At 39.9% G+C, this 14,732-nt stretch overlaps 1 protein-coding gene across 5 annotated transcripts in view; it reads left to right on the forward strand.

Annotated features, from left to right (window-relative positions):
* Window positions 1-14,347, forward strand: part of LOC124115067 (TNF receptor-associated factor 6-like) — a 50,382-nt gene extending 36,035 nt beyond the window's left edge. For 4 of the 5 annotated variants that reach the window (XM_046475903.2, XM_048385974.1, XM_046475905.2 and 1 more), the window contains exons 3-7: window positions 3,114-3,270; window positions 5,095-5,256; window positions 9,144-9,215; window positions 11,557-11,634; window positions 12,057-14,347. In XM_046475903.2, coding sequence (XP_046331859.1) covers window positions 3,114-3,270; window positions 5,095-5,256; window positions 9,144-9,215; window positions 11,557-11,634; window positions 12,057-13,166 — 1,579 coding nt within the window. In that variant the 3' untranslated portion in view covers window positions 13,167-14,347. Of the gene's footprint in view, window positions 1-651; window positions 859-3,113; window positions 3,271-5,094; window positions 5,257-9,143; window positions 9,216-11,556; window positions 11,635-12,056 lie in introns of those variants that run through there. The other variant, XM_048385975.1, reaches the window with a different exon arrangement.
* Window positions 14,348-14,732: the final 385 nt, after the last annotated feature.

The raw sequence follows: 14,732 nt of genomic DNA on the forward strand, positions 1-14,732 counted from the left end.
CGTCCCTTTGATGAAAAGAAGTAGAAAACAGATCAGTGTATCAAATAAGGGGATTATGCTGCCGCCAATCTGGGCTGCTTGACAGGATGTGAACTGACCACTACTCAACTTCACTTTGTGTAGGTGACTTTGTTATTTTGTCTAGTAATTTATTTATCTATTACCTTGGTGACTGATTGTTGTCAGTGGCTGCTATCAACTTGTAATGATCTGATATCATTGTTTTTGATGTAATACAAGTAAATAATACTGAAGTGATTTATTTCGTTTGTTGATTGTTTCCTTATTTTGATGGTACAAAATTAATGCGCATAAAATTATACGACCTTCCGTCACTCGCATTTTTCGCATTAATATTCTGCTTGCATTAATTTCCTGTTTTACGGTATTGCTGAGTGCGGCTTTGAACACCAAACATACAAATATAGTCACCTATAACACAGTGGGGTTTTGTCAACGGAGGGATATACACATTAAACTGTCCTTTGTCAGAGAATGAACCCTGTACCTGGAAAGTCTTTATTACAAGCTATGAGTAGCTGAATGGTCCCCGTCATATGGTTGTGTATCTTGCAGAGCCCACGGTCTCCATGCTACTTCCTGGATTCAAATTGTGCTTGTTATTGGAGGTGATGAGTTATTTCTTCACTTTTTCATCCTGCCTACCATTGGTGTTCAGTCAGTGGTATATGGAACAAATCAGGAAACTTACAACATTTATCCAAGACTATGTATGAGACATCTGAATGGAATAGGTCATAGCCTCGCTGGAGACAATGCAGTATCTTATTTACATGTGTGCGCAAAAGAAGCGAGTTGAAATCAATTCGGAGTTCTGACTTTCATGGCTGAGGCAATGTGAGTATGAAGGAAATATTTGATGTTGTTGATTGTATTTTGCCAGCATATAGACTGATATCTAATTTTGAATAATATGGTGAAAAGGGGATATATTATTCTTTGTGAAACTGTTTGATTTTCCTTAATTTGTGTTTCCCAGCTTGTGATAACATGAAGGCAAACAGAATATTTTGCCTCCTCTAGTAGGTTAATATTTCCCTGTTTGTCATCAAGACTTCATCACTTCAGAATGTTTGGGCAGGAAATATTAGATGAATAGTTTTTACTTTCGTAGATTTTGTTTGTGTGTGGCATTAGATCACAGTGATAATCAAATATGTGCCGGACAAGTGGTTGACAGCAAGAGCAACAGTTCGGTCGGCACAACAGGCATGGGAAATCGCCATGGGTAGACAATGAGTGGCAACTTATGTCCGAGAATGTTTGCTGACATTTGCTGCGGTCTTGAAGCTGAATAATAGCCTCTAAGAAGGCCAAGATAAATCCTGATCAGGCCATTTTAAGCCCAAACTAGAACTAGCAGTCACACACGTGCAGAAATAAATTAATCTTGAACGCGTTATTGAACCTCACTTCACCACCAAATAAAGTCTGTCCTTCTGTCCAGTCTATAAAGAGATGTCTTCATTGTGAAGCTCTCAGTGGGAGCTTTTCTTTGTACAAAATAGTGTTCCAACAAACAATGATTACGTTTAGTTGCAGGTTGACCTATTACCCAGTTTTCATGAACAACTAAAAATAGTTATTAATGTCCTTGGTTGAAGTAAGTAATTACATGTAGAAGCATTCAATGAAGGTATGTGACACTTCATGTTAACTCTGTGTGTCAGGACATAGATCAAGTGTTGACAACAGAATGAGAAGTAGTCAGGTCCTGGTTGGAGGGGAGCTATGGACATTTCGCATGCAGTATACACTCTTGTTGAAACCATGGAAACCATGGACATTACTGCAGAGTCTTTGTTCATTCTCAACAACAGCTGCTATTATTATTATTATTATTATTATTATTATTATTATTATTATTATCATCATTATGATCATTATTATTATATAGCAGTTATCTAGGTATTAGTATCTGCTAAAAGGCAGTTTATTTGTTCTCCGAACAGTGGATCAGTAAGCTTTCCAGTTATCATTCTCAACTCCCTGGGGAGTATATAGCCCACGCTGCCTTTTGCACTAGAGGGCTTTTACATGCAGCTCACATGCGAGATCGGGTACCCATTCCCTGCTGGGGAGCACATTTGAACTATGTTGCAGAATAATATAGAACCTGGTCACTAGCGGGATACGATCTGAGCACCTGACATTTTCTAGCCTGGCACTGTATTCAGCGTGCCCACTCCGCCCCATCACTTTTATTAAGGCCACAATAAATTTATTATAGGGCTTTCCACACACAAAATTTAAAAAAAAAGATTAAACTTATAGCAGGAGGCATTTTATTTTCTATATATATTGGCACACAATAAAACCTCGTAATCCATTTTAGCTTGAAATGACAAGATGTGTTTTTGTGCTCAAGTCGTTCTTGAAACACATTAAGTGACATCTGAACCTGTATGACAACATTGTTGTGTTTGATTATATCATGCCTATAAACACAGATCTGAATATTGAATTTTCGTTTTCAAAGTGTGAAGGTATATGTATCCTTTATAACAGACTGTTCAGGGCCACATTAACTGTTGACGGTTGACTCTCACAACAACCATTGATGCTTGGACTATGTATAAGTTGTGTTTCATCAACTAACTAAAGAAGGGAACACCACAGTGATGTTTCTTATTTGGTAGTGAGCAGACATGAAAAACTCAAGTATATTTTCACTAGTTATTAATATTGATCTATGAACTGGTCAGTATTTGCCAGGAAGATCTAAAGAAATTAAAACCATATCACTTGTGAAATAATAGTTATTTAAAGGTGTGGCTTCAGTTTGTGTTTTCTGCAATGACGAAATGTATGTCGCCATGGTTGATTAGAATTCAATTCATCTACATGACGTAAATGGCTTCTCTTCGACATCAGGGCAGAATCTCAAATTCCTCGAGAAAGGGACGAGGGCATGAGTGACTTCTGGAAGAATTCAAGGATGTGAATAGCTTTGGGTTATCAAATAAATATATCTCCTGTTTAAACATTATTTTCAGTACATTGAGCTGATGTGATGTCATCCCTACTTGTATTCTGGAAACATTAATTCTTTTGAAAATTGCAATATTTTTCATTTGCTGCTGTCTTTACAGGGAGTGTGATGTTCGATGTCCTGTTGACAATGAAGCAATCGATGAGCGGGAATTATTTGCAGACAACTTTGCCAAACGTGAAATCCTAAACTTCAAAGTCAAATGTCCCAACTCAAGGCAAGGCTGTGAGGTGCTGGCCACACTCAAGAATGTTCAGGTAGGTCGGACTGTCTCAAACAGGATGGGGGCATGTTGTGTTGGGGCCACGGTGGGCCAGTTAACTTTTTTTTCTGTTATACCTTTTTAGATAGATGTGCTCCCGTTACCTTAGGCTAGCATCTATCTAAAAAGGTATAACTGAAACTACTGATATTTTTTATGTGCATTTTACTTGATGATAAGTATTACTTGCTAAACTATAATTATATGAAATGATGTATAAATATTACACCATGATAATTCATAAAAGCACTTGATGTGGATCTAATTATTATAGGTAACTTTGTATAAATGTTATATCATGATATATCAGTCACAGTCACACATAAAGTGAAAAGTATTGATTTTCACTGCACATAACATCTTTAATAACTGTTACACCAAAAACTATTTAGAGGTGAAAATGGAAATATTTTCAACCATTGCAACATACAAGTGAAAATATTGAAGGATGAGTACAAAATGTTTTCAGGTTGCCCAGTAAGTTGGGTTTAATGAAATTTTTCGAGCTTTGGATAGACCCCAAGTAAAACCCTGGATAGGGTGTTTGAGGTCTGTGTTTCGTGTCATTGCTATTCATCATGCTATCCACCACTGGGTTGCCTTGTCCTCACCATGATTTACAAGTGGACATGACAGCGCCAATACTGCTGACCAGTATCACTCACTCATTGTGTCCATACTGCCTGGAATATTGCCAGATTCGACATCAGATCATCTCCCTTTTTTGTTTGAACTCGATCCGGCTGTTGTGGCTGTTGGTAATTGTGTGTATGGTGAGAAAGTCACAAATCGGCAACATTAGTCACGGAGAGTAGGTGGATGGGAGATGTGTTCAGCAGGCCTGACTTAAGAGAGATTATATATGTGGTGTTTTCTAAGGCAAATGACTTTGTGTAAAATATGCTTCTGTGGACCCAGCAGTAAATGGGTACCCAGTAGATTGAGATGGTAATATGATTGAAAAAACCCTTTGGCACCCTGTAAGGCAGCTTGGTTTGCATACTCCACAGGGAGGTGGTAATATGATTCAAATGCACACTGATCAATGTACCGGGATAATCTTTATGTAGTGCCATGAGCACTTACTTGGGGTAAGGAACTGTGTACTACAAATGGATCCGGGGTAGAATAGGTCTTCAGCAACCCATGCTTGCAGTAAAAGGCGACTATGATTGTCGTAAGAGGCGACTAACGGGATCGGGTGGTCCGACTCGCTGACTTGGTTGAAGCATGTCATCGATCCCAATTGCGTGGATCGATGCTCATGATATTAATCACTGGATTGTCTGGTCCAGACTTGATTATTTACAGACCGCCGTCATATAGCTGAAATATTGCTGAGTGCGACGTAAAACAACAAACAAACAAACCAACTACAAATGGACTTATGTTACCTTCATGTCAGAATATTGAGGTCTGATTGGTTCATTAAATACAATGAATCCTGCCTGGGAGAGATAAGAAATTCTGAGCAAGAGAATAAATTTATACCCCACCATGTTGAAAACAGGCTGCTGATAGATTTCTGATCATGAGAATGAATCCCTTATACCCCATTACGAAGCGAAAAGGTTCATGTTTACAGTTAATGAAAGTCACATGACACCATGAATTAAACCTCCGCTCAATCGAATAGCTGTTTTCAATCAAGTTTCAATTTGCTTTAATTCTTTCACAATTGCAGATTGAAACATGTCGGGAAGATAAATCCCTTGTTGCGGGATCACTCAGGGTATATATGCTTTTATGCGTCCCGCGTTTGGTTTCATACCATGAGCTGGAGGCTTGGTATGTTATTGTTATTATTATTGTTTTTCAGGAACATACAGATCAGTGTGCCTTAGCCCTAGTCCCATGTCCCAATCGGTGTATGGACATACTGCTACGCAGAGATATCCCAAATCATGTACAGTTCAACTGCCGTCGTAGAATTCTACAGTGCCAAAATTGTCAGAAGGACGTCAGTGCTGAAGGAATGGAGGTGAGATAACAGTTTGTGTGGGAAACTTCACACTTACTAATCATTAAGATAATCGCTGAATCAGTTAGAAAGTAATTTTATCTTTGTTGGCAGATGTAAGTGAAAGAAACATGACACTTGTAGTTTTTACTTATATTGTTTGAAATAGCATTGGACATTGCTAATTATAGCAATCACTGGTTTGTCGATCTGATCCTGACACGATTGTATACAGGGTGCTGTGATATAGCTGGAATGATCCCCCGGCAACTTGTTATATATGTATTTAAGTACAGCCCCACTGTCAATGAATATTTTGACATGGTGAAAAGAGAATCATGAACATTACTTGAACTGTCAGCCCATTTTGTCTCAGGCTGTTGTGAAGTTGAAGTATTTGCAGTCTAGAACATTGCTGATGTGGTTATAATCCTTGTTTCAGGTTTCAATTATGCAAAAGCAACATACACTTTATTTGTAGCATATAAAATCAGTTAGCATTAATAATAAAGAGGATCCTGTTTGAATAAGGATTCCCGGTGATTTTCCACTCAGTGTTTGTTGTTCGTTGTGAATGGCCCATATTGTTACCAATCACATGTCTTGAATTATGAACCAACAACCTTGTATGAACTTGTTTTAATATTGGTCGATGGAGACGGATGTATGATAGTTATGATAGATCCAGGATGTGCAGAATACAAGGACAAGTTCACTTCCTGTTGCTAAAGTTCATTTACTGTTGCCAAAGTTCACTTCCTGTTCACAACTGCATGGAAGTCAATTGTAGCCCTGTTGTATTTTGGCTTTTCTTTTGAAGCTGCAGGAGGATCTTGTTCAATGATATTTGGATATCATTATTTAATCATCATTTTTCTTAATCATGTTGGATATCACTGCAAGAGCACTAGGTAATGGAACACTAGTATCAAAATGACTCATTATGTATAGCTGGCAGTGAAGAGGACTCTTTTTTTGTTGATAGCAACAATACAGGATTATGGCCATGATGTAATAAAGGTAGGGTATTTGCAAGAATAACGTGTTTTCGGAGACTGAACATTAGTCTAATTGCAAGGGAGGCCTCACCAATTCTTTGGTTAAGTCAGGTACCATTGTTTTGAGCAATATCAGGTTCTAAATTATGGATATTCCGATGATGTGGGAATTTATGCAGACTTAGAACTGTGCCGTGTTTCATGGATACATGGGCGGATCTAGAGGATGTATATACGGCAGATGCCAAGAATCCTGTTGTTCAAGATCTGCTTCCAGATGGACTTCAGCAAGTGCGATATTCAGATTCTGGACAGTTACATGAAACTAACGAGTCAAGTCAAAGATAAAACTGCTATGCATTGCTAACAATGAAATAATTTTCAGCAGCACTAGCCAGCCATGCTAGCTAGACAATTTTTTATTTGCAAATCGCCATATTTTTTCCCAGCCAAATACACAGAAAAATCTGGTAACAGAAAAAGAAATTTTGTTTCAAGTTGGGGATACTTAATATGACAATATGATGCATTCGGATACCGCTTGAAAAAAGTTGTCTTCTTCCAGCAAATTGATTAACCACAGCGATATAATTATTTCAGTAAAATCGGTCTTATTTTTTAAGTGAACATTTTCATTTTGAGATGGGGAGGGAGGTTTATGTATTAAAGTTCACAAATTAAGCTATCCAGTGGGGCTACCCAGATTTGATTTTCCTTAGCTAGAAAAAAGAGACAGTAGCCCCAGGGTGGCATAGGGGTAGCTTGTAGTTCAAACAGCCGCTCGTCCAGTGAAGGCCCGGGTTCGATTCCCCACATGGGTACAATGTTGTGGGAAGGCCATTTCTGGGGTCCTCTGTCGCTAGAAGTGGCACAAATCCATACTCACTCACCCTCTAGAAGCCCCAGGCTACTGAGTAGGTCCTATTAAAATCTAATGGATATTTTTGGTACTGTAGGAGCACCCTCTTCCTTCAAAGTTTTGCTGTAGTTAATATTTCCCCCCTGAAAATACCTGTCACAAGTCGAAATGATTCAAAAGAAAATGTCATTTTGTCCTGAAACAAACACACTGAACTCACCTTCCTAAGCAGTCAGCTCCTGTTACTGCTGCACAAATCATTGAGGATAATTTGGGTAACTACATATAATTGGCCAACAATGGGAGTTTGACAGGCTGGCATTTGGGTGGGAATAGAATGTTGGACTCCTGATTGTTCTTTCACAGAAACCAGCAGGCGAATGTTCGGATATGGAAGCAGACTGAGTCAGTATGTGAACATGTACCATATATTACTGTAGATAGGACTGATTTTGAGGACCAGAAGAAATAATTTTGTAAAAAGGGATAGGATTATATAAAGGTTGTATTTTCATAAAAATATTTTCTCTAGTAAAAAACTACATCATATTGATTCAGGTGAACGAACAGGAAATAACAAACTTGGTAAATGAAAATGTGAAATTTGCGATTAAACATCACTAGACATGATCATTTACCCTTTCAAATGTACTAGATTGCATGCGGTCAAGCTATTGTGACCTCGAAAACAATATGTTGGTAGTTAGTATAATTCCTGTGTGTATGAGGGGGCACGGGTGGCCCAGTTGTCTAAGGCGCCCTGATTTGCCGTGCAGATTTGCGTCCCTTGGGCACGCCAGAAACCCTGTTTGTGGGTTCGAATCCCGGTTCGACCCAATTATGTTTCTAGGTTTGTCAGCACCATACCCGTGCTCATGGGTTTCACCGAAGTGGTAAACGTCTGACACCTGCATCACTTCGGGCTTTCCTCTCACATTAAGCTGACACGCCGCGATATAACGGGAATACTGTTAAAGCGGCATTAATCCTAACTCACTCCTGTGTGTATGAAGGGATCTGCTGGTCCAGGGTTCAGCCCATTGACTGGCCAGGATTATGATCCTGTCTGCGATGTTTTCATGCTCTTTCATGCTCCTCACCCTCTTCATCCTGTGGCATTATGGGCTGTCCTCCCAGTTGAACTCACATGCTGTGACCTTATTGGAACAGTGTTCAAAGTGACGTTTAATTTTAATTCACTGTCTCTGTACTCTTCATTCATGTCAATGCCAGGGAGATACTGACTGATTTTTTAGTGGGTCAAAATATTTCATACTTTGTTGTGTTTTATAGGCTCATATAGCCAGAATCTTCAAGGATCTCCTTGACACGCTTAAATTGTATTGTCCACCTCTTTACGTTGGACGGAGCATCCACTCCGATATATCACAGCAGCCTGAATCAAGTATGGACCCTGCTACCCAGTAATGCTGTTGTTGTTGTTGTTGTTGTTGTTGTTGTTGTTGTTGTTGTTGTTGATATTTGGCCATTCTGAAACAAGTTGGAACTTTAGCAACTACAGGTCATTAAGCAAAAGTTTAGAGAAACTGTATATCAAGCATAACATGGTTTAAGAAATCACTCAAATCTGTTGATTCCTGAAGTAGAATGTCTGACATTTTCATGATTTCTCCATTTCTGAAAACATGACCACCGATGTTGTTTTGTGACTGAATGTGTTTTTGTAAACCGTAACATAACATAAGATAAAACATGCTAAGCTCCCCCTGGTGTTGTGGTTACGCATGTCAAACCATGTGGAAACTTCTTGACAATAAATATTTCAGAGTAGGCTCAGTTTAAGGAAAAGCTTGCTGTAGACACATGTTTGTAGCAGCTACTTTAGTAGTGATCTTGAAATGCTAATTAAAACACATTTTTTTCAATAATTGACTGACAAAAACACTCAGGGTCATTTGCCAAGTAGTACATAATTTATTTTAGCAAGTGTATTGTCTTGTACCGATACAGAAAGTATGTATCAAGTATGATAATGTCACATGAAGACTGGTGCTCCGATGTCTGTTTTCACCTCCAGTGTTATGTTGCAGCATCATCTGACCGAGTGTCCATTGGTGCAGGTGTTCTGTCAGTACTGTGGTGGAGACTTCATCAAGCAATCAGTAAGCATTGATTCCCTAAGTAAGGGTTGCCGCCATTTCTGCATGTATCTTTGAGAAATTTGGTGTGCAATAAGTATGAATAATTCTGTTGTGTGAATTGGATTTTTTACTCCTCTGAGGGCTATAACCATCTAATCCTATGTACATTCTGCTTCCTGCACCACCACATGCATATACTGCTTCCTGCACCACCACTTGCATATACTGCTTCCTGCACCACCACTTGCATATACTGCTTCTTATACCACCACATGCATATACTGCTTCTTGCACCACCACATGCATATACTGCTTCCTGCACCACCACATGCATATACTGCTTCCTGCACCACCACATGCATATACTGCTTCCTGCACCACCACTTGCATATACTGCTTCCTGCACCACCACATTCATATACTGCTTCTTATACCACCACATTCATATACTGCTTCTTATACCACCACATGTATATACTGCTTCCTGCACCACCACATGCATATACTGCTTCTTATACCACCACATGTATATACTGCTTCCTGCACCACCACATGCATATACTGCTTCCTGCACCACCACTTGCATATACTGCTTCCTGCACCACCACATGTATATACTGCTTCCTGCACCACCACTTGCATATACTGCTTCCTGCAGCACCACATTCATATACTGCTTCTTATACCACCACATTCATATACTGCTTCTTATACCACCACTTGTATATACTGCTTTCTGCACCACCACATTCATATACTGCTTCCTGCACCACCACATTCATATACTGCTTCTTATACCACCACATGCATATACTGCTTCCTGCACCACCACATTCATATACTGCTTCCTGCACCACCACATTCATATACTGCTTCTTATACCACTTCTTATACCACCACATTCATATACTGCTTCTTATACCACCACTTGTATATACTGCTTCCTGCACCACCACATGCATATACTGCACCACATAAACCAGGATATCCCTAATAAGTGGTTTGACTGGCAATCATCACTGGCCATATTCACGGATGTAGCCTTCTTCCTTATCTCCAGGGCTCACATTTCAGTAAACTTAAAATAACCCCTGGACCCATTCACAAGGTTTTCGCAGTTGTAATTGCCCTTGATTATCATTAACATTTTACCGACCAATCGAACGTCGAGAAATGAAAATGGGTAAAGGATGCAACTCATATTGCTTTGAAACAAAGCCACCATCTTTTTAGAGACATTAAGACATCCTCTCCATCAAAACAAATTTTGTTTATTTCTTTTGCGTGTCAGTCAGTTTTTCAACATTGAATTTCTCTCAACTCTTGTGTAATCAGTGGGACTGGCCGCCATGTTGTTGACATCACCAACCCAACATTGAGGTTGGTTTGTAACTCGCATTCTGATTGGTATGTGAGACCTAGTAGCGTAGCTAATTAAATTGGCTAAAGGAAATCAAGGGCAGGTAATTTAAGATCACAAAAACCTTGTGAATGGGACTAGGGGTTTGTGTAGGTTTACGGAAATGTGAGCCCTGGTGATACGGAGGATGAGGTCTATGTCTGATGATGATCTCTCAGAGTAAGTGTAATGTTTGGGTTGTTTTAGGCAAACTACCCAAAGGTTGCCAGCCTTGATGACATGGTTGATAGCATGTCATCACAGCCAGATGTCATGGCTGAGTGTGGTGTTGCTGTTAAACCACAAACAAATAAACTTGGATCCCACATACATAAACCATGGATCCATGGGACCTAAACAGACCTGGAAACCCCTCTGTGGGCAAGCTCCCTTAATTGACCATCTTCCCGAATCAAGAGAGGCAGCTGACTTTAAAAGTCCAGTTTCTACCCTTGCTGAACTCTGCTGGAATTCCTGGGCTCGATCGTAGCGCCCTACTATGCCTCTCCTATGGACCAATCAGATTCCACCTCTTGTATCACTTGCATTTGCTTCAAACAAAATGGCGGCGCCCAGTCATGATGATCTGATCGATAATCAAGATCTATATTGTGACAAAACGGGTCTTACATTGCAAAGTGCATCAAATCATGTAAACACCTTGATTAAGAACATGAAAAGATTTGGAAAATATCTGTTGACAACGAGTTGGTGGTGCACATGCTTTGTAAATACTGCGATCGACTGAAATATGCATGACAGTTCTCGAACCGGATTTCATTTTCTTTGAGTGATTGTCATTGGACTATGCATAGACTCATTAGTCCAGCCAAAATGTAACTCCATAATACCAGCCTGGTCCAGCAAGGATGGAAACTAGACTTTCATAGTCAGTTAACTCCCTTGCCTCGGGAAGATGAATCTCAATACTTTGTTGATTGACATGTTCTGTTTGTTTTGCAGCTTAGCGGACATCATGAGAAGGACTGTCTTGACTATCCCATTGCCTGTGACTTTAGACCTCTCGGATGTTCTGTTCAGGTGAGTCCTGGAATGGTAGTGCAGTACTGTTCATGAATATCTACTCCTTTTTCTGTCTGTGACTTTAAATCTTGCTCAGGTGAGTCCTATCAAGAGTATCTTGAGGAGTGCTGAAAATGACTGCATTGATGTGATGTCTTTGTAATGTCAATGTGTTTTCAAATTCACAGGTGTTAGTGAGTATTTCAATATACAGACTTTTAACCTTTTCAACATCCACCAAACACCCATCATTTCCAACTGAAATATCTTGGCATCAAGTACTCAAGAATTTCACTGAAACCACATGTATTATTGAGACATTTTCACTCAAATTGGAATTTCCTAGATTTAGATATACTCAATACAAGACACAAGTCTGAAAGCGTGTGATGGTCTCATCCTCTAAATGTTACTGACTGAAAGATTGTTTCTTACTTCAGTTTAAACGCAAGATGGAGCAGGAACACTACCTGGACGCCACAGTCGACCATCAACGCATGCTGTGTCATGGCGTGGTAACCATCCTCCACAAATTCGGCATCCAGAGCCTCTCTCCAGCCTCGGCCACAGCCATATCAAGCAGACTCACCCCGATGGAGATGTCCACGTCACTGTCAGCCATGGGCAGTTACCTCAGCCAGTTCCAAGGCCTCAACATGCAGGATCCCGGTCTTGCCCCGAACATCTCCGGTTCACGGACCCCAGATGGACAGTCGGTCAAACAGTTCAACCTTGATCCCCTGACAACCGACTTTGACCCTCGTAAGCTTCACCGAAGTGTGTCCGATACACTGTTGCAGCCATCCAACGAGACTGCAGAAGGAGTTCATGTAAGTCACACCTCCAAACAATCTGATGCTGATGGTGTGAAGGGGGCCCTGTCCTCACTGCAGGGGGCTTCGGGACTAGACCTCCAGAGTCTTAAAAACCAGAACATGTACCAAGATGAAAGTCTGGCTCGTCATGACCAGCAACTGGTTGAAATCAAAGCAAAGAATGAGATGTTGGAGAAAACAAACAAGGAACTGAAGTACAAACTGCGCTTCCTCGACAATGCTGTGCAGGAGTTCGAAGGCCGGGCATGCAATGGTCAGTTCTACTGGAGGATCAAAAATTACCACAAGCTCCGTGAGGAGGCGGAACAGGGCATCAACACCGCGCTGCACAGCCCTTCATTTTATTCCAACTGCTATGGTTACAAGTTGTGTATTAGAGCTAACCTCAATGGTGTGGACGCAGCCAAAGGAAGCCATCTTTCAATCTTCATACATTTCATGCAGGGAGATTGGGACGAGATTCTCGACTGGCCATTTTCTGGCCGGATTGTTCTGTCAGTGATTGACCAGAATCCCATATGTGAGCTCCGAAATCATATCGCTGAGACTCTTATTGCCAAACCCAATTTGGCAGCTTTTCAAAAACCGGTCACGCCAAGGAACCACAAAGGATTTGGTTACATGGAATTTGTAGCCTTAAGTGTGCTGGATAACGCAGACTTTGTTAGGAATGATACTCTTATCATCAAAGCTCAAGTTATCCCAGCAACGTAACCTGATGAGGATTCCTATATTAAAAGTGATGTCAAACTTATTTGGTGTTTTGGTTCGGATGCTGCATATCCTTCTCTGTGCAGCCATTGTATCGACACCCAGGAGGTTGATGGTTTGTATGGTACTGATCCAGGAAAAACACTTGATGTGATTTGGGGTTGTTTTCTTTTTATTATATTTTCTTTGTTATTTGTATTTTATGAAGATGACAAGAATGTTGTTGACACCTCAGAATTCCTTAGATTTAACATTATAATGATGTGCCAATGATTTCTTTTTGTAAGTTCTCATGTGAACTACCATCTTAGGCTTCTGAGGTTGGAGTACAAGCTTGTAGCTTGTCATAACCTTTGTGTTACATGTAAAAGAATGAGGGGGACTCTAGCAGTGTTTGAAATAAATAAAACTACCAGACTGCCATCAGGACCAATAGACTTTTGAAACTGCTGGCCTTGGATATTTGAGTCAAAGATAAATGAAGCCTACAGGGACAATTTTGTGTTCTGCAAGTTCATCTCTGATTGTTTGGGTTTTTTCAACTTCGCTAATTGAAGAGATTTGTCGTTCTGGTAACTATGTCCAATTTCTGAATGAAAAATGAACCAAAAAACATTTTAAAAATGAGCTTATTGTGACAAATAGATAGACACGTAAGCTTACTGCAGGCCATGAAGACCCATACAAATTTGAAACTTGGGGCAGGGGTTGAGATCAACCTTCCACGGGCCTATGGAAAGGCACTCACTTCAAACACTGGAGTCTAGTTTCAAATACTCCCACAGCAAACCTCAAAGACCCCCGTTATCTTTGAGAACTGTTGATATGCAGATAATCTGTCAGTATTAAGGAGTTCAATGATTACATGTGATCAATTCTGGACCTGTAGTAGGTTCACCCCAGATTTGAAATGATTCCTTGTTCAGGTAATAGAACTAGATTTCAGCCTTTTCTAAGACGCTTAGTAGCAGATGAACTGGATGATTGAGACAGCACCAGAGCAGAACTGGTCAGTGAGCCTGTTATAGGTTTGTTGTCAGTTTGTACACAGAGTGATGGCTTCATGTTGAAGAAAGACAAGGGACACAGATAGTTGACATTTGCCACAGAATCCCACATGCTTCACATTCAATGTGAATCGGACCAAATACCAGGCACACCCATGTAAAAACTAAAAGTTGAAACAAGACAATTACTTTAGGCTTAAATATTTTGTTTCACAATTGTTGGCCATCCATATTTGTAAGCAATATCGTTTTAAGATGTTTGAAAGACAAAAAAATAACATTTTCTAAACAATGATTCCTGAAGGTAATTTTGAGTCTTCTATCAAAACTTCAGTGGACACCAGGGTATGAAACTCCCAAAATTTTCAGCCAGACCACAGGACTGGCTAGCTGAAATAATTGCCAGCCCTGACCAAAACCTGCCTGCCCACTATAATCATATGTTTCTCAGGATAATTTAATTAAAACTTTAAATCGAATTCATTGAACATGAAGTAATGCAAGAAATGAAATAGCAAACACTTTTTAGGTCAGATTTGTATTTAATATCCTAGAATACATC

The sequence above is a fragment of the Haliotis rufescens genome, unplaced genomic scaffold (assembly GCF_023055435.1).
Source record: "Haliotis rufescens isolate VD_foot unplaced genomic scaffold, xgHalRufe1.0.p SCAF_6, whole genome shotgun sequence".
NCBI lineage: Eukaryota > Metazoa > Mollusca > Gastropoda > Lepetellida > Haliotidae > Haliotis > Haliotis rufescens.